The sequence below is a fragment of the Onychostoma macrolepis genome, chromosome 14 (genome assembly GCF_012432095.1).
Source record: "Onychostoma macrolepis isolate SWU-2019 chromosome 14, ASM1243209v1, whole genome shotgun sequence".
Lineage (NCBI taxonomy): Eukaryota > Metazoa > Chordata > Actinopteri > Cypriniformes > Cyprinidae > Onychostoma > Onychostoma macrolepis.
Genome location: NC_081168.1, coordinates 22,201,011 through 22,222,843, shown reverse-complemented (window position 1 = coordinate 22,222,843; position 21,833 = coordinate 22,201,011). Strand labels below are relative to the sequence as shown.

General features: G+C 36.0%; 1 protein-coding gene across 4 annotated transcripts in view; it reads left to right on the top strand.

Moving 5' to 3' along the window:
* Positions 1-333: 333 nt before the first annotated feature.
* trpc3 (transient receptor potential cation channel, subfamily C, member 3) overlaps positions 334-21,833 on the top strand; it is a 73,852-nt gene continuing 52,352 nt past the window's right edge. The window contains exons 1-4 of one of the 4 annotated variants that reach the window (XM_058797489.1): positions 334-672; positions 14,332-15,097; positions 16,517-16,567; positions 21,054-21,239. In XM_058797489.1, the coding sequence (XP_058653472.1) occupies positions 512-672; positions 14,332-15,097; positions 16,517-16,567; positions 21,054-21,239 (1,164 nt within the window). In that variant the 5' untranslated portion in view covers positions 334-511. Of the gene's footprint in view, positions 673-13,537; positions 14,180-14,331; positions 15,098-16,516; positions 16,568-21,053; positions 21,240-21,833 lie in introns of those variants that run through there. The other 3 variants (XM_058797488.1, XM_058797491.1, XM_058797490.1) reach the window with 3 other exon arrangements.

Below are 21,833 nucleotides of genomic sequence, written 5' to 3'. Positions count from 1 at the left end.
CACACACATATTATATAAATGTTATATAAATTATATTACAATATAAAAATTTATGCAAAATATAGCCTACATATCATTTTTACTGAAATAATTATACATTATTTTAATAGTGTTTATTTCAAAACACTTTACAATTTTATCAGATTTTTCTAACTCTTTGAAAATGTTCATTCTCTAAAGCCCGATACACACTGATTCGTCACGATTGTTTCACGATGCCAATTTTTCGTCTGGGACAACCGAAAATCGTGCAGCGTGTCTCGGGCTTAACAGTGAACTCGTGCAAAATAATTAATTTAGCACACATACGCTGTGACCAGTGCTTGTCTTGTTAATACTGAAGGCTTCTGGGATGTGGGCAGGGCTTCTGGACTCTCCTCTCAGTCTCCCGCTGTTCTCATCTCAAACACACACGCGCGCGCGCACACGCTGATCCTGATGCTGGAGTCAGAGCATCACCTGCAGTGAGCAGCGCTGGAGTCCCGGAGCAGCTCTCACAGCCGCTGTCTGGATGTCCATGAAAGGCAGAGGATCCAAATACCAGAAAAGAGTGTCGTTTTCTGAGGATGAAGATGAGCAGTGCTGGAAAGAGGAGAACGGCGGTGTGGACGCACATCACCTGAAATCCGTCAAGACCGTCAGGGATTCATCGGGATATTACCGGTACAACATGTGAGTGTTCATACAACTCTACAAACTCACACTAATGTCTTGGATTTCAGTGATAAAGTAGTGAAATTAAACATAACGCGAAAAAGGGCAGAATAAATTATTTTAATTACATGAAAAATATAATAGCTACATAATATTTCTGTACACTGTACACATATTCATCTCTTTTAATTAAAATACATTAAATATGTTGTTCCGGTTGAAACAGTCCTGCTGATCTGTCATTAACTTGATGCAAAAAAAAAAAAAATGGCACTGAAATGCTAGACGATATAAAATACTTTTTTTTTTTTTTTTTCCTAATATAAGCTATGATATAAACCTCGAAGCGACACCTAGTGGAAGGTCATTTCTCCACTGAAGATTAATTTATGCGTGTGGGTTTATTGTATTTGTCTGTATTTGTAAGTGAGCTAATGTCTGTCAGAGACAGCCTTTCAAAATATCAAAGTACAATTAGCATCAACCACCCCAGTCTTTATTGTGTACAAATTATTAGCAATTATTATTGTTTTTATTTTATTATTATTTTTTTTTTTTAACTATATCATTCCCACCTGAAATGAACAAGTTGGTAAAGTTATTTATTTTTTATTTTTTCAAAAGTTCATCAAAAGTGTTGGGTACAACGGGGCTAAAGATGCCCCGGGTTAAAAGGCACCTTTCATAGTATTTTCATCTAAACCACTAGATGGCACAAAAACGTGGCGTAGCACTTTCCAAAACATTCAAAGATGCACGTGAATATTTGTCTCCTTGATGTGATCGCGTGCAGCAGAGCAAAATTGATTCTGTGCTTATTTGATCTAATATTTTATGTTTTTTAAAAAGTTGTAGATTTAAGTAGGAAATTAGAATCGCTAAAACGAATGCATATATTTTGAGACAAAGGCCTTCTTAACAATTTTCAGTTTTGCTTAAGATAATTAAAGCAACAGCTTTTAAATAACGAAAGAATATGTAAAAGTATGGTATTTGGGGTAAAAAGCGCCTCTGCTGTTGGGGCTAAAAGGCACAGTAATTAACATGATAATTAATAGATGGCTGACTTTTCCATTTGTTGACATGACATGGTTAGATTCAGATTCAGTAAATATCGCTACGTTGGGTGTCCTGTGTCCATATTAAAGAGAATCACCATGTTTAGAATGAAACCATCATATTTAAAAACATGATATTAATCATATCATATAATAAAATATCATTTGTTGTTACTACTGTAAATGTATATTCAATTATTATTGGATCTTCTTCAGTGCTTTTAGAATCTTTACTTATTAAAATGATAATTTCTGTATTTTAAAATATATTTTTTATATTAACATATTTTAATGAAAGTATATTTAGTGACCAAAAATGTATTCTTTTATTTTTCAAAATAAGCATAAAATAGTACAAACTTTGCTAAAGTGATTGTTTTGAACAAGTATTAACTTAGACGTTATTTTAAAAAATATTATTTTAGCTGAAGTATTTGTATCGATACCGTGTGCCTTTTACCCCGTGTGTGGGGTAAAAGGTCCCCCTTGCCACCTCATAGTTATAAGATTTTTAAACAAAATAAACAACTTGAATGATTTATTTTCACACAAAATCTGTTGCTCCATTAATGTTCAATACAAATGTATATATTTTTCTGCAATTATACATTTTAGGCGCAGTGAATAGCACATTTTTTCTTAAGGTTTGCCTTTAGCCCCGTTGTACCCTAATGTGTAATAAAACAAAGGAAGATCCAGGTAACAATATTTCCAATGTGCATCATTTACAGTTCTGCAGCAAAAAGGTTAGAAAATATAGCATATAAAATGCAAGCTAGCTTACACAAGGCAAAGAAGCTGGTTATTTAAGATGTTTCAATTGCCATTTCCACCATCAGAGAATGCTATTAAACATTATTTTATCCAATATCCAAGGTCTTGATTGGTAGCTTCAGGTTATGAAGGTATCAATAGCTCCCCCTCCATCAGTTTATTTGAGACTTTGAGTTTTATTGACTTGGGGTAAAAAAAAAAAAAAAGTCTTATAAAAGCATGACATACAGCTGATTAGTAGCAAACACTATACATATATTGATTTTGAACTTACTTGACCTGTATTTTACCAGCTCATGTTTGTAAAATGAAATGTCCATGATGTGTCCACTGTTGATCATTAAAATAACAACATAAATTACAATTATTTTGTAAACAAATAAGTACTTAACTCATGTTTAAACCCCAAAAGAAGATGTTTCTTAACAAGATTTTTGACTTTTTCTCATAAAAATGTTTTTTTGTGTGTGTGTGTGTGTGCAAAAGTCAAGTAATTTTGTTGTGTTTTTATGTTATTTTTAGCAGTTTAAATATATATATATATATATATATATATATATATCGGTTCGGGGGTCACGGTTCGATATGATTTCGGTACAACAGGGGGAAAAAAATCTACTATGCTCAGTTTCTTTTCATTTATTTTGAACAGACAGTAGTGCAAATTACAATTTTTCCATCTAGATGTGAAAATACTAAATATTATTACATGTTATATATATAAAATCTGTTTTGTTTTTATTGTGAGTGTACACAAATAAAAACAGATCTTTATACAGTGATTATTAATAAGACAATAAGTGTTTAAAGTTGATTCTGCTGGTATGAGGAAACAGTTGAAGTGATCGCGCGCGCGCGCGCACACACACACACAGGGGCGGATTTAACCAATAAGCGAGGTAAGCGGCCGCTTAGGGCCCCGTGGAATCAGGGGGCCCCATCTGATATTGGCGAAACATATTTGCAGCGTTGAGCAATGTAGCCGTTCACAGACATGTGCGCTGATTTCTTGAACGCAGTGACCAAAAGTGTTTAAGTTAGAATCCACTTACCGATCAAAATGCCGAGTTTTTGTGAAGTGCTGAGTTCTGCAAGTTCGGGGATCATCTCATTATAACAAAGTGCAGATACGATGTAAATAAGAGATTCATTGTGCAGTGTAGAGCTTATTAACGGAACGTCGTGAGATCGCAATGAATTGAAGTGAGAGACTGCTATAGTGATGCTTATAAGGGAGCGCTCTTTGCGCACTGTCTGACTGTCTCAGAACAGAGATTCACCTCAGTAAAGAAAGTATTGTGTTTCAAGTCACAATTTTATTTATCTTGATGTTTCAAAATGACTCTCTTGTGTGCTTCTCCTAGGCGCACCGGCGTGAACTGCCGCGTACTTGCATGAATGCAATGACTGGAGATTTTCCCTTAATAATAGGTTTCATTTTCGATTTTTTTCTCGGCAAAGCCTACAGTATGCCTTCAGAACACTTGGAATATATAATGAGTTGCCTGGGATAATTTTATGTTTGTAAAAAGATTGGAATGGTTTACAATTTATTAAATGGACAAGTGCAAGTTTTTTTTTTTTTTTTTTTTTTTGGATAATGTCTTCATTTGTAATCTCAAAAACTAAGGTAGCCAAATTTGGCTTTAGAACAGCATCAGGTTGACAAATTACTGGTTGTGACGGTACAAATAAACTATAAACTAGAGCGAGCAAGCAAAATAAGGGTTATAAACACTTGCAATATGGAATGAGTTGCAAGGGATAGTTTTATGTTTGTAAAAAGATTGAACATTTTTACAATTTATTAAATAGACAAGTGCACGCATTTTTCTTTTCTTTTTTTATTTATTTATTTATTTTTTGATCATGTTTTCCTTTTGTGATCCGAAAAAAAAAAATAATAATAAGGTAGCCTAATTTGGCTTTAGAACAGCAGCAAGTTGACTAATTACTGGTTGTGAAGGGATAAATAAACTAAAAACAAGAGCGAGCGAGCAAAATAGGGGTTAAGCATAAAAGGACACATATGGGGGGCCCCATACCTGGAATTTGCTTAGGGCCCCCAAATCGCTAAGTCCGCCCCTGCGCACGCACGCACACACAAACACACAACACATCAGTTCCTGCATTGCTAACTTGACAGCGCAGTTGGTACTTTATCAAAATAAAATACAGTGAGCCAAACATCAGCGCGCGCGCCTCTGTGTCACAGTTGGAACGTGACTGAAGTACAAAGCCTATCATTTACATAATAAATAATAGTTTAGCATTCAGATAAGTTGCATCACAAATATGGAAATATTATGGAATATTTGGATTTGTGCCGAATGAGAGAGGTAGGATACTCGAGCACAAAGCTCCATTTCGCAAACAGTTGAGTGCGCAAGCCTTTAAAGTATACTCCTTGTCAGTCCATGTGAGAGACGTGTATATATACACACACACACACACATATATATATATATATATATATATATATATACACACACACACACACATATATATATATATATATATATATATATATATATATATATATACACACACACACACACACACACACACATATATATATATATATATATACTAGTGCTGTCAATCGATTTAAAAAATGTATTCGCGTTAATCACAGTCCTGTACTGTGATTAATCATAATTAATCGCCAATTTAAAATACCGTATTGACCCGAATATAAGACGATGTTTTTTCCTTGGAAATACATCTGAAAAAACGCCTTCGTCTTATATTCAGGGTCTAGACTTTGACATGTCAATAATACACCCACAACAATAGGTGGCGCCAAAAACGCATAAAACGAGTGTGCCATGAAATATGTAATGCAATGTGTGTTGTAAAGATCGCGAATGAAAACAAATGAAAAAGAAAAGCTTACAGCAGCATGATCGTGACTGTCATGTTAGCCTGATGGGACCAAACTTCCGCTGTAAGTCATTTTAAAACAGAAGACAGTACCCAGATTTGAAGACTACAATAAGATTTCACGTCTACTGATAATAACATTTTGGCAGGCTACTATGAGTTGGATAGCCTAATTGTTATATAATTCAGATGGGCTACCTGTTATTTCAATGGTATATCAAAATTTTCCAATGTCATTGTTGGTACATTTTACTTTCAAAACAAAAATTAGAATTGGAAAAATATGCAATATGAAAATAATTTAAGAATAAATGTGTTTTACAGAGAGAGAGAAAAAAAAAACAAGATTTGGTTTTCAAAAAGCCTTTTTCCAACAGGTACATCTGGAAAAAGGGGGGTCGTCTTATAATCAGGGTCGTCTTATATTCGGGACAATACGGTACTAGGATTTACCTGTAAATGTGTTGAAATAAAGAAATGCATGACAAACTAGTTTAAGGAAACAGAACCTTTCACACTTCCGCCAGGTATGAGACATAATCCTTATTATTCTTTTATCATTATTATTTTGTTTTTATTCAGCCATTATCAGCCTTTAAACTGGCAATAAAACGTTTACCAAGCCACATGGCTTCAATCCCAGTATACACTGACCCAACTATTATCAAAAGTCTTTCTAAATAAATACAACAAAACATTTTTTGCGACCTTACGTGAAGTATTATGACAAAATGCATTATGAAGAAGAATTGGATCTGTTCTGCAGCTGCATTAGAGCTAATATTAGCATCATGCTTCATAAGACAATTTATGAGATTAATAGTACACTTTTACTCAGAACTCACTTCAAACCACCATTGAGTGTTTGTAATAACTTCCTTTTAGGATCACATGTGGAATTTGGTCGTTTACTGTTGTTAATTATGCTATTCATAGCCTTTTATATCGCTGCACAAATTAGCATTTCAGATGTACACATTAAACTAAAAAAAAATCACATACAGACCATATCCTATCGTAATCGTGTGTTTATTATCTTATATAATCTATAGTGGCTGTTGTCATGTTTATTTCTGCTGCTCTGGCTGAAACTCACGTTGTTTGATGTTACAACCGCCTCTCCGTTCTTAAGTTGCCAGGGATACATTCCAAGTATAATACACATTAGTAAAAGGATCTTTTTAATTTTTATTTGTCTATATACACTTTGGGCGGCTGCGGTACATTAAAAAAGTAGCCCAAAACGGCTCTGTAATTTTTCCCGCAACTGTATTTTCAAAATAGCCCACTTGTGCCATTACCCTGGCAACACTGGTGCTGTACCCTCATCACACAATGATAGATAACCTTCCGCGCTGCGATGACGGGAAGAAGTTGGGGTCAAACCTTATCAAGCGATTAATCTGCGTTAAAAAAATATTAACGCGTTAAAATGTTTTGATTAATCGCATGCGTTGACGTTGACACCCCTAATATATACACAGATATATGTTTATATATTGTTTTTATCCATTTTAATTTCAGTTTTTGGTTATTTTACTTAAATCTGAATTTTACAAATGTTGGGACGTTTTTTTAAAATTTGAATAAAATGAAAAGTAAAAGACTTTCAAATCACATGACCCAATATTTTATTCACAATTGAACATAGAGAACATAACAAATGTTTAAATGGAGAAATTTTACACTTTTATCCACTAGATGAGCTCATTTCAGATTTGATGCCTGCCACGGGTCTCACAAAAGTTGCTGCAACAAAGGGCTGAAAAAGCAAGATATTTTGAAAATATTCAGCTGGGAGAACATCTAGCGACTAATTAAGTTAACTGATACCAGGTCTGTAACATGATTGGCTATAAAAAGGATGTCTTAGAGAGGCAGAGTCTCTCAGAAGTAAAGATGGGCAGAGGCTCTCCAATCTGTGAAAGAGTGCGTAAAAAGATTGTGGAATACTTTAAAAACAACGTTCCTCAATGTCAAATTGCAAAGGCTTTGCAGTGCATAGCATCATCAAAAGATTCAGAGAAACTGGAGAAATCTCTGTGCGTAAGGGACAAGACCAAAGGCCTTTGTTGGATGCCTGTGGTCTTCGGGCCCTCAGACGACACTGCATCACTCATCAGCATGATTCTGTCATTGACATTACTAAATGGGCCCAGGAATACTTCCAGAAACCACTGTCTGTAAACACGATCCGCCATGCCATCTGCAGATGCCAACTAAAGCTCTATCATGCAAAAAGGAGTCCATATGTGAACATGGTCCAGAAGCACCGTCGTGTCCTGTGGGCCAAGGCTCATTTAAAATGGACTGTTTCAAAGTGGAAAAGTGTTCTATGGTCAGACGAGTCCAAATTTGACATTCTTGTTGGAAATCACAGACGCCGTGTCCTCTGGGCTAAAGAGGACACAGGGAGACCTTCCAGCATGTTATTAGCATTCAGTTCAAAAGCCAGCATCTCTGATGGTAAGGGGGTGCGTAAGTGCATACGGTATGGGCAGCTTACGTGTTTTGGAAGGCACTAAGAATGCTGAAAGGTATATAAAGGTTTTAGAGCAGCATATGCTCCCCTCTAGATGACGTCTATTTCAGGGAAGGCCTTGTGTATTTCAGCAGGACAATGCAAAACCACATACTGCAGCTATTACAACAGCATGGCTTCGTAGTAGAAGAGTCCGGGTGCTGAATTGGCCTGCCTGCAGTCCAGATCTTTCACCTATAGAGAACATTTGACGCATCATTAAACGTCAAAAATACGTCAAAGACGAACACAAACTCTTCAGCAGCTAGAAACCTATATCAGGCAAGAATGGGACCAAATTCTAACACCAAAACTTTAGAAACTCATAACCTCGATGCCCAGATGTCTTCAAACTGTTTTGAAAAGAAGAGGAGATGCTACACCACGGTTTTCCAACTATTTTGAAACCTGTAGCAGGCATCAAATTTCAAGTGAGCTCATTTTGTGCATAAAATTGTAAAATGTATCAGTTTAAAAAAATGTTTATGTTATCTATGTTCTATTGTGAATAAAATATTGGCTCATGTGATTTGAAAGTCTTTTACTTTTCATTTTATTCAAATTTAAAAAACGTCCCAACATTTCCGGAATTCGGGTTGTACATCAAGTTGAACACAAGCTGTGTATGTAAGTTATACATATATTATTTGTATAATTTTTAGTTATTAAAATAAGTTACATTGGTATTTTTTCACATATTTGTTCAAGCATCAGGCAAAAATCACAGTCTGATCAATAAGAAAGGTATAACATATGGTTTGAGGTACTGTTCATTTCTGTAGCACAAATGTTGCAAAGTTAAGTACATGGGTTATAATATAGAAAAATGTGGCCACTAGTGAAGTACGATGCCTGTGAATTCACATCTTGATTTATAACCTCAATGCTGACATTTGCTTTTCAGGATATACATGATAATTAATTCAGAACTGGAAATGGTCTTCCAATACATCACTGAGTCAAAATGTCCATTTGTGTGACTGATGCATCTCATTAGTGGTGGATGTGCTGTGCACATGCTGTCCAGACTCTGAAATACCCACAGCTGTTTATGTTTCAAAGACAGCATGTTCTTTCTGAATAAATAGAGCTGCGTCCTGCGTAATGACAGATAGTCTTCCTCTCTCTTGATTATGCACGTCTATAGGAAGCATTGCTGTGCAATGATGAACAAGTGCATGTCACAGGCACGTTTTAACATTTTAAGCATGTTTAAACTCTCACTTTTGCACCTGATTAACAAGGATCTGCATAATGTATGCCAATCGATCCATTTTTGGATCCCAAGGAGGGTGTTTTAATGAGAGGAATAGAAATAGTTTCAGCACTCAACAAGGAATTTCTGATTGCTTTGGTCAAATGTATTTTTTTACCACGGCTAACCTTTTACATCAGCATTTTCATAAAGAATAGCTAAACATTTGTATGAGCTGTACTTTGAAATTAAAAGCTGCGATTGAACGAAAATCCTCGATTCAGTTCATTCTATAGAATATCAGTAGTTAGAGAATGATATATCAAGCAGGACTTAGGGAATTAGAAAGTCTTTTACTTTTCATTTTATTCAAATTTAAAAAAACGTCCCAACATTTCCGGGAATTCGGGTTGTACATCAAGTTGAACACAAGCTATGTATGCAAGTTATACATACAGTGGGTACGGAAAGTATTCAGACCCCCTTAAATTGTTCACTCTTTGTTATATTGCAGCCATTTGCTAAAATCATTTAAGTTCATTTTTTTTCCTCATTAATGTACACACAGCACCCCATATTGACAGAAAAACACAGAATTGTTGACATTTTTGCAGATTTATTAAAAAAGAAAAACTGAAATATCACATGGTCCTAAGTATTCAGACCCTTTGCTCAGTATTTAGTAGAAGCACCCTTTTGATCTAATACAGCCATGAGTCTTTTGGGGAAAGATGCAACAAGTTTTTCACACCTGGATTTGGGGATCCTCTGCCATTCCTCCTTGCAGATCCTCTCCAGTTCTGTCAGGTTGGATGGTAAACGTTGGTGGACAGCCATTTTTAGGTCTCTCCAGAGATGCTCAATTGGGTTTAAGTCAGGGCTCTGGCTGGGCCATTCAAGAACAGTCACGGAGTTGTTGTGAAGCCACTCCTTCGTTATTTTAGCTGTGTGCTTAGGGGTCATTGTCTTGTTGGAAGGTAAACCTTCGGCCCAATCTGAGGTCCTGAGCACTCTGGAGAAGGTTTTCATCCAGGATGTCCCTATACTTGGCCGCATTCATCTTTCCCTCGATTGCAACCAGTCGTCCTGTCCCTGCAGCTGAAAAACACCCCCACAGCATGATGCTGGCACCACCATGCTTCACTGTTGGGACAGTATTGGACAGGTGATGAGCAGTGCCTGGTTTTCTCCACACATCCCGCTTAGAATTAAGGCCAAAAAGTTCTATCTTGGTCTCATCAGACCAGAGAATTTTATTCAGGTGTTTTTTTAGCAAACTCCATGCAGGCTTTCATGTGTCTTGCACTGAGGAGAGGCTTCCGTCCGGCCACTCTGCCATAAAGCCCTGACTGGTGGACGGCTGCAGTGATGGTTGACTTTCTACAACTTTCTCCCATCTCCTGACTGCATCTCTGGAGCTCAGCCACAGTGATCTTTGGGTTCTTCTTTACCTCTCTCACCAAGGCTCTTCTCCCCCAATAGCTCAGTTTGGCCGGACGGCCAGCTCTAGGAAGGGTTCTGGTCGTCCCAAACGTCTTCCATTTAAGGATTATGGAGGCCACTGTGCTCTTAGGAACCTTAAGTGCAGCAGAAATATTTTTGTAACCTTGGCCAGATCTGTACCTTGCCACAATTCTGTCTCATGATTCTCATTTGCTCTGACATGCACTGTGAGCTGTAAGGTCTTATATAGACAGGTGTGTGGCTTTCCTAATCAAGTCCAATCAGTATAATCAAACACAGCTGGACTCAAATGAAGGTGTATAACCATCTCAAGGATGATCAGAAGAAATGGACAGCACCTGAGTTAAATATATGAGTGTCACAGCAAAGGGTCTGAATACTTAGGACCATGTGATATTTCAGTTTTTCCTTTTTAATAAATCTGCAAAAATGTCAACAATTCTGTGTTTTTTCTGTCAATATGGGGTGCTGTGTGTACATTAATGAGGAAAAAAAATGAACTTAAATGATTTTAGCAAATGGCTGCAATATAACAAAGAGTGAAAAATTTAAGGGGGTCTGAATACTTTCCCTGTATATTATTTGTATAATTTTTAGTTATTAAAATACGTTACATTGGGATTTTTTCACATATTTGTTCATGCATCAGACAAAAATCACAGTCTGATCAATAAGAAAGGTATAACACATGGTTTGAGGTACTGTTTATGTCTGTAGCACAAATGTTGCAAAGTTAAGTACATGGGTGATAATATAGAAAAAAAATATTTGACAACATTTGACTATTTCAACTGATACTTTTTTTGAGAATTTTTTTGAGAAATAACCAATTCCATAAATATCTGGCCAACCAAATACAAAACTTAAAAAGTGCAAGTAAACATTTTAGCTTTTACGGTTTTAACTTAAATTTACAGTTAAATACCATAATTTCATTAACTGATATAATGTTAATATACCAACCTACTGAAGTACTGAAATCTGTTTTTTACCTTTGAAATACACTGATAACCACCAAATGCAGGTGGTGATGAGAAAGTCACACTCTGAACCAAAGCCCATCACAAGCAGCTTTTAAATAATAACATATATAGAAGGTGCACAGTGTCATTCACACAATCAATAAAACAACATCATGGCGAGACTCATTAAACTGAAATATGCAATAAACATTAATTTAATAACATTAGATGTAACATACAACCCAAATAAGCATAACTGATAAGAAAAAACTAAGAAGAAACAGTTATTTCAAAGAAAAAACATCAAATTCAAACAAAATTTGAAATGCAACGCAGGGAATTCAGGGACACCCCCTGGAGCCGTGTGAGGCATGTTTTATTATGGATGGATGCACTTTATTTGACTACTTTTGGACTGTTGAACAAAAACACCCGCCCATGCCATTATAAAGCATGGAAGAATTTTTTATATAACTCTGATTGGATTTGTCTGAAAGAAGAAAGTCATATACACCTAAGAAACCTTGAGTGTGAGTAAAACATGGGCTAATTTTCATTTTTGGGTGAAGTAACCCTTTAAGATATGCTTTTTTTTTTTGGCCATTAAATAATGGTGCAAATACCAGTAATTTGATGAGCGCAAACTAAAATCGCATTGCATGATTCATTTTAATACTCTCCTCCCATAAATTTTGCGTTTGAAAGGGAAACTCCTACAAATGCATATTCAATAAGGTCAGGTGCAAAAATAACTGTGTCCATGCCTTTTCAGTGCTAATTCTTCACTGCGCGTCTTTAGTAAATCCTGACAGTAGTCTTTTAACGCCAAAAGACGGTTTGCGCTGGCGCAAGCTGTTATTAAATCTTTCCCTAATTCATTAAAAGTTGTTCCACATGATATGTCCACTGTTAAACATTAAAATAACAAAATAAATTTTGATTTTGTAAAAAAAAAAAAAAAAGTTTCTCATGGAATACAGGTGAATATATATATATATATATATATATATATATATATATGTGTGTGTGTATGTATGTTTAATTCAGGATAAAAGCATCTGCCAAATCAATAAAATGTAATGTAAATCTTATAAATCCTGTAAAATCTTGTAAAAGCTCAAATATAAGACTTTCACATTTTTGGTTACTACATATACAGTAGGAAGTTTAAACTTATTAATTCATACCTTCAAGATTCAAGTCATGTTCTGTATTTGCTAGTCGAGGGGTTTTAGTGGAGGCCGAGCTCTTTGCGTTTATTGAATTGGCATGGTAGAAGTGTCTGCATGGAGAGTTTCGAGTTGAATGCTTCCCCTCCTTTCTGGCCTCTGGTGACGTGGGCGTCTGAAGCTCCAGGGACCTGGACTGTGTGAAATGAATTTCCCCGCTCAAGTAAATCCTGCAGTAGAGACTGGGTCCATATCGCTTCAGACTATAAATTCAGCCTTTAAATTAAACAAACATTAATTTACTCACACCCTACTTTATCACCAGGTAATGCATGTAGTAAATAAGGTTTGTGCTGAAGTCCTTTTATGTCTTGAACGAGTTGTTTTTATAAGAGTATACAATATACAATTTAATTTGCCTGTGGGTTTTCATTTCTGATTCTATTTTCATGTGTTTCTGACTTTTGCTGACATTGTGTTTTTCATTAAGGATTATATTTTATTAAAGCAGATAAGTTTGGGTGTCAGTCAAAGGTTTGTTTAATTTAATACAGCATGAATACGGCTCAGTAAACAGTGTTGGTGGATTTTAATACAAGGGAGTTTAAATTGATAGTTCGCCCAAAAATGAAAATTATTTGATTAATTACTCACCCTCATGTCGTTTCAAACCTGTAAGACATTTGTTCATCTTTGGAACACAAATCAAGATATTTATAATTAAGATAAATGTGTAAAATATCCTAATATGTGTAAAATATAATTTTTAAATTCATATTTTCATATATAATCTTGAATGTGTTAAATATACTGTATGTTAACATTTTCCAGTCATGCTTTGCTCTTAAGTATTTGACCAGAAATTGCTCTCTGTGAGTGCAGTCTCCAAAAAATTATTATTTAAAATGTTTTTTTGTTGTTTTTTAAATCAGTCATCACGAATGACTGTGGAAAAAGTAATGGAAAATCAGGAAAATCATTGGTCAAAATGTGTGAAAATCCTCCCAGTGCCAAATTCTCAACCAATTCCCCAAAATGTTTTGATGTTTTTGTATGCTACTTTGTATTGAAGAGTGTGTAGAGAGGAATATAGAGGAGACTTATATGAGATGCTTAATATGAGCATCTTTTGAATGAGTGCCAATGCCATGATGTCTGAAGAGTTTGTAAACTAACTACAAGGCCCAATATTATTAAAATTATTAAAAGTATTACCCATCCAAATGAGGGAAATGAACTCTATTCAAGCTCACTGACTGTTGCTATTGTATGTTCTCTTCACCTCAAGTGCTCGCTAAACATGAGTCAGCTCGATTTGAGCACAGACGTCAATGAACTCACCTGTTGTCTGATTGTGGCATCTGTTGCGTTTCATTAAAAAGCGATTAAAAACCAGAGGGCGATCTCACCTTCAGCAGGACCGTCCGGCCCGAATCACCTTCTTCTCACCGTTCTGCTTTCCGTCCCAGTGGAATCACGTCCCTGGTGATACACCACTTGTAAGCTCTCAGTGAGAAAGTCAACTTGTTGGCTATCTGTCACAGGCGTGAGATATAATCAAGCAGCCAAGTGCAGAGAAAGTCACTTCCACTTGGATGAGCTTGACTAATGTTCACAAGGTAAAAATAGCCTACTTATTTTTCAATTGCAGGAAATCTTCGGATAGTTTCCCCCATCGCAGGATGACCCTACCGCGAGAAAAGGGCCGACGACAGGCAGTTCGCGGCCCGGCGTTCATGTTCAACTCCCGTGGCAGCAGCCTCACGGCGGAGGAAGAGCGCTTTCTGGACGCGGCGGAGTATGGTAACATCCCGGTGGTCCGGAAGATGCTGGAAGAATCACCCACACTCAACGTGAACTGCATGGACTACATGGGACAGAACGGGCTACAGCTGGCCGTCGGCAACGAACACCTGGAGGTCACCGAGCTGCTCCTGCGGCGAGACAACCTGGCCCGTGTCGGGGATGCGCTCCTGCTGGCGATTTCTAAAGGTTACGTGCGTATCGTGGAGGCCCTGCTGGGACATCCGTCCTTTGCGGGCGGCGAACGACTCACCCGCAGCCCCTGCGAGCTGCAAGACGACGACTTCTACTCGTACGACGAGGACGGCACGCGGTTCTCGCCCGATATCACGCCTATCATCCTGGCCGCCCACTGCCAGAAATACGAGGTCGTGCACATGCTGCTGATAAAGGGCGCCAAGATCGAGCGGCCGCATGATTACTTCTGTAAATGCGCCGACTGCACGGAGAAGCAGAGGAAGGACTCGTTCAGTCACTCGCGCTCCAGGATAAATGCGTACCGCGGACTGGCCAGTCCGGCGTATCTCTCTCTGTCCAGCGAAGACCCGGTACTGACCGCACTGGAGCTGAGCAATGAGCTCACCAAACTCGCCAACATCGAGAAAGAGTTTAAGGTAGGATGGCCGCCGCTGTGGGACTGGATTAATATGCTTTTGTTTTTGCTTTAATGGCTTTTTATTTGTTTTAAATGTTTTAATTTAATTTGCATAATCGTTTTTCTTTATTGGCCGCGTACACACTGCAGAGTTTTGGAAGTCACAACCACTTTTAAATATGAGTGAATTAATCTACTACATTAGCTGCACTGCATATAGAAATAATAGGCTAGGCCTACATGCAGGAACTGTGATTTTACATTCATCAAGTGGTTTTGATGAATCAGTCAAAAAAGATTCACAAAATGATCTCAAACTCACTTATGGTCCATCTATCTTATTTTTTAGTTTGCACCATATGTGGCCATGTACATAAGGTTTTTAGAATCACAACCACTTTTAAACATAAGAGTGAATAAATTATTGCACTGCACTGCACTACATATAAAAATAATGCAGGAGTCACTCCTGATTCACACTTGATGCAACAATGTAAAATACAGTCGAAAAAAAATGTGGGCATTAAAAAGCAAGTTTTGTCATTTTATTTTAACAGATTTCACTAGTTAATCACATCTTTAAAGTGAGGCAGCAACAAACACGGCGTGAACCGTGATGTCCGATTTGTGAACAAATTACTCTTATAAGTTGGTTTTGATTAATCGGTCAAAAAGATTCACAAACTGATCTCAAACTCGCTTGTGAGACTAAACTGTAATTGTATTTTTATGTTTGCGCCATTTTCTTTTTTGTTTGTTTGTTTCTTGAAATGCTTTTAATTTAAAATTGTTTGTGAATGTTTTGATACTACAGCAGACTTATTTTCCTTTAAACAATTTGCATAATAGTTTTTAATTGGCCATGTACACACTGCAATGTTTTGGGAGTCACAACCACTTTTAAATATAAGAAGTATATTGCATATAAAAGTAAAACAGGAGTCACTTTAGATTCACACTGCTATAAATAATTATTTTGTGTAATTTATCATTTTATCAGGTTGCATTAGTTGATCGCATCTTTAAGTGACACAGCACCGAACAAAGCATGAACCGTGTTGTCTGATTTGTGAACAAATGACTCTTATGAGTTGGTTTTAATGAATCAGTAAAAATATTCACAAAATGTTCGCAATTTAAATGAGATTCAATAAGTGAATCATTCAAAGCTGTTAATGAGAACACAGCTGACTCCCTTACTGAACTGAGTCATTTTATTTTGTCTTATTCGAAATGAACCTGCAGTGTGAACGCGGCCAGTTGCGATCTACATTTTGTTGTATGTCAAACTGTAAATTTCCTTCTCCATCCCAGACTTTCACAGAATCAGAGTTCATCTTATGTTTGCCTCATTTATCTTAACATTTATCTCCATTTTAACAACATTTTAACTTCTGTTGCGTGTGTGTGTGTTTGTGTGTGCTGCCGCCGTCAACAGGATAAAAAGAACCGTAATAAAGAGACATCGCAGCACAATGGCTTCTTTCTGGTAAATATGTTTGACTACATAATTTTCACTAACTCCGACTAACAGTAACTAATTGTCATGTTTGCTGATTCAGCTCTTATGTCAAGGCTGGCCTGTCTGTCTGGACAATTGAATCGCTGAATCGCTATCAGTTCTTGCAGCAGCAGCAGAACCGTGAGACATGTTCAATATAGTGCAGAGCCAGAGATTCACTTCAGATAAACTGAGCTCTCTCTTCAGCTCTGTACCAGTACAAGAGCTTTTATTTCAGAATTAATCATTTGTTGTATTTTAATAAGTTGCAGAATTCATGTATTCAAAGTTCACTGGTGCACAAATAACCACTGATAAGATATATAATAATGCATAAATGTGTGAATCTCACAAAACCTGTCATTTTAAACAAAATTAAAAAGAATATGAATTGCATAATGAAAATTAAGAAATCTTTTATAACTATAACCTTTTTTGCATTTGCATTTTAATATATATACATATATATATATATGTTAATGGTCCTAAAATCAGACTCCACTTCCGGTCACACTTTATATTAGGTGGCCTTAACTACTATGTACTTACATCAAAACATAAGTACAATGTACTTATTGTGTTCATATTGTATTGCAAAACACTTTTGCTGCTATTGAGGTGGGATACGGGTAAGGTTAGGGACAGGTTTGGTGGTATGGGTAGGTTTAAGGGTGGGTTAAGGTGTAAGCGATGAGTCAACAGTGTAATTATAAATTTAATTGCAGAAATTAATTACAGATGTAATTATAGGTATTTTTAAAAATATAAGTACAATGTAAAAACATGTATGTACACAATAAGTGCATTGTATCAAATGATTAATTTAAATGTAAGTACATAGTAGTTAAGGCCACCTAATATAACGTGGGACCCCGCTTTCTATCTAAAAATATTTAATATAGTAATATATTTAATTATAAGGTTTGAAATATAAGATTTTATATATTTCTTATATTTTTTCTCTTGATTTTGGAGTCAAATATGACCTGGACATGTTTCTGCTGTGAGATTCACCTAAATATTACTTTCATTCTTGGTGTAGCAAATACATTTGCATTCTGTCTTATTGACCAAATGAATGTCATATTGTCACATGCAACCATTGTACATCCATCATGCATGGGATAAAAGCTGTCGTGATGTCTGGTGTCTGATTCTCATGTAACATATGGTCGGTAATATTGCTTGTTTGTTGTCATCCTGGTGGTGTGAGAACGTATAATATTCTCCCACAGAGAATAATAAAGCACACGGCATGTAATGTTTTAAACAGAACCTCAGCAGCAGTGCATGCTGAGAGATCACGCTGATATGACGTCTACCTGATGTCTATCAAGTGAACCCTGTGGAGCACACTGTTTGATTATGCTTATTTAGTACTGTCAATAATGTTTTTAAATGAAGCAAAGAACCATTTGGCATCATGAGTTGAGTGTATCTGAGGTTAAGAAGTGAAGTATTGACTTTTCCTCATGGTAAAAGATTTATGGCGCTATGGTTTAATAATTCAGTCTTGAAGAAGTCAAAGAATCACTCAGGAAGTCAGGATGATTCACATAAACAATGCAACTCTCAGGAAACAGCTAGTCATGTCAAGTGAATCAATGCAGGATCTTCTTCTAGAGTTCTGGAAAACACAATTCATTGCTATTGGAAATAGTTAAGAGTTAAGATTTAAGTTAAGTTTTCATTTTTCACTTGTAAAAACTGTTGGCATGCTGTTCTTGAATCATTTTTCCTAAATGTGCTTTTGAGTGTGTTATAACTTCTTTATTTCTGCATTAAAGTCAACATGAAAGTATATTCACAACCCATTTTACCTAACACTGGTTATTTAAAGAGAAAAAATATAGGGTGGGACTTAAAAATTGATTTACATACCCGAAAATTGGTTGTTGCATTCCCAAGTTTTCCCTCTTGAAACACTGATTGTGACCATTGGTTGAACAGCCTTGATGATTTTTAATTATTTTAGCTAAAAAGGAAATACATTTCTGAGATCATGTAATTTATTAACTTTAATAAAAGGTTAATTTTTTTTGTGTGAAATAATATGCACCAGTAAGTCATTTACATTGAGCCCAGTGTTATGGAAGTAATAGGATGAGTTTTGATTTCATATTGACTTTAGCTCATTTTCTGTTGTTTTATGCTGTGATGCATTTTATGATTATGTAAACTCTTTTCTGTTCCAAAGAGTTTTATAATGACACAAAATATTTAAAGTGGACTTAAAAATTATTTGGACATGTAACACATAAAAATGTCTTAATATCATTAGATATAAAATGTCAAACAAGTGTCATTTATTGGAAAGAAATATAGTGTAAGCATACGTTACAAGCAAACATTTGACTAAATTTAGTTTTTAGACTCTAAAGAAATAATTCATCCAAACATGAAAATTTGCAGAAAAATGTACTCACCCTCAGGTCAACCAATATGTGGAGTTTGTTTCTTAATAAAATAAATTTGGCATTACATCACTTGCTCACCAATGGATCCTGAATGGGTGCCGTCAGAATGAGAGTCCAAACAGCTGATAAAAACATCGCAATAATGCACAAGTAATCCACACCACTCCAGTACAGCAGTTAACGTCTTGTGAAGTGAAAAGCTGTGTGTTTGCAAGAAACAAATCTATCATTAAAGGTGCAATAAGCTATTTAAAAAAAAAAATTGCTTCACCTCCAAAACACCCTATAATCCACCCTGTTCCAAGTCAGTTTTGAGCCCTGATCGCCATGTATGTGAGGTGAATGCACTAGCAATGATGTTAAACATCACATTCTCTTGAAGTTGTCAGCGCACCTCTTGAGTTCAGGGGTTTAGCTGCACAAGTCTCACTTACTGGCTTCCGTTACACACGGAATGCAAGTGTGGATGTCTAAAAAGTGCATGCCTTTATAATAGCAGATGCACAACAAAATAATGCTTCACAAAAAATAAAGCACAGATGATGAAGAGTTTGTTGATAGTTCCCAACAGCACAGCAGCTCCAGACAATCAATTACGTTTAAAACCAGTGTTACTCACGTATGGAGCGGAATTTCCAGTGATGTTCTTCATATCTCCCTCTTGCTTGTTTTCTCTCTTCCACCGTCATATGCCCCCTAATGCTGATTGGCTACAATTTGTTGTGTCAGTTTTAGTCACAATGTTGTTTTCTCTCTTCCACCGTCATATGCCCCCTAATGCTGATTGGCTACAATTTGTTGTGTCAGTTTCAGTCACAATATGGCCAGTCCATAAGCCATAATAAATATCAAAATCCACAAAAATATTTGTTCAGAAATGTTTTGATTTTGGCTTGTATACTGTGCCTTATCTGTGCATATTTCTCTCCTGATTCAGACGAGAGGACTTTTTCCACTCGAGAAAGTAATATTATGGATAGAGGACTCAGTTGAAGTTAAAAACGTCTTGACCATGTATTTGTTACATACAATACACATTTTCACAACAAGACAGTAATTGATAGACTGGAGTCATGTGGATTACTTGTGGATTATTGTGATGTCTTAATCAGTGGTTTGGACTCTCATTCTGACGGCACCCATTCAATGCAGAGGATCCATGGGTGAACAAGTGATGAAATGCTAAATATCTCCAAATCTGTTCCCATGAAGAAACAAATTGATCTACACCTTGGATGAACTAATGAGTAAATAATATTCAGCAAATTTCCATTTTTGGATGAACTATTCCTTTAAGCGTTAAAATCAAGTGTTTGCTTTTGGTCAGTGGCTCATTTTGATGGTTAATGTGATTCTCTACACCAGTGATTCCTTAGATTGGACATCTGTGTGATCTGCATGAATGTACATCCACAAAAAAAAATCACCAAAACATGAGCTGAACACACTGACACTTCAAACACAAAGAAGAAAATATATACATTAATGAAGAGGAAAGATCCTGCAGCATTTGACACATGCAGATCCAGATATTTGATTTGATATGTTGTTATCTAATAAAATCACATTAATACATTTTTTAATGTCCAAATATTTTGTGGGTCACAATATGTTCTGCTTCTCACCGGCTGAAAGTGTTTGTTCCATAATGACAGTAATGTTTTGATATCAAACAGGAGAGTACTAAGTTACTCTTCAAGGACAAATACATTTTCTAGGAACAGAACATAACTGCTTTAGCCAAAACCAAAGATAATTGCAGTGTTTCCATAAATATCACAGTCATTACAATCACAAACTCCCCTTTGAAAAATTGGCATATCTTGGCAGAATCTCCTAGACAAACTACATCGGAAAATTTTAGAGAACTATTGGGGCTGTGTTATGTTTGGAGTCTGATGGATTCTGACAAATACTCCATCTCCTGCTGTTGCCCTTGAGTCAGATGTTACAGTGGTTGTTCAAGCCTGACAACCTTGTGGACCCCTGTGGACCGTGAGCTCTTGTTTTACAGTGTTTAAACAAACCTTCTCTGCTCTTTCTCTCCTTCTCTACAGAATGACTACAGGAAGCTGTCTATGCAGTGTAAAGACTTTGTAGTTGGCGTTTTGGATCTGTGCAGGGACACGGAGGAGGTGGAGGCCATCTTGAACGGAGATATATCCGCTGAACTCGAAGAAGGCCAGCATCATCGCTCCCTGCTCAGCCGAGTCAAACTGGCCATTAAATATGAGGTTAAGAAGGCAAGTGTCCATCTAACGATGCCAATACAGTTTTATGGATGTTTAGATGTTTTTTACAGAAAAAACAAAAGTCAAAAGTTTGGAATAATTCAGATATTTTTATGTTTTTGAAAAAAAGTACTCACAAAGGCATTTATTTGATCAAAAATACAGTAACTACAATAAATATTATTCAAATTTTTAATTGGAAAAAATAAATGAATATTTTATTCAGCCATTAAATTGATCAAACGTGATAGTAAAGCTGCCCATAATTTACAAAGCTATATACTAATATATACTATTTCAAATAAATGCTGTTCTTTTGAACTTTCTACTTTCTAAAATGCATCATAACTATAAGAATACTAATAATTAAGTACCAATAAGTACGAATAATTAATGAGCGGCAAATCAGCATATTAGAATTGATTTCTGAAGGATCATGTGACACCTGAAGACTGGAGTAATGATGCTGAAAATTCAGCTTTAGCATCACAGGAATAAATTACAAATATATTCAGATAGAAGATTATTCTAATAGAAATGATATATATTATTTAAAATTGTAATGAAATTGCATTATATAAGTCGTAAATTCCAAACTTTTGACCA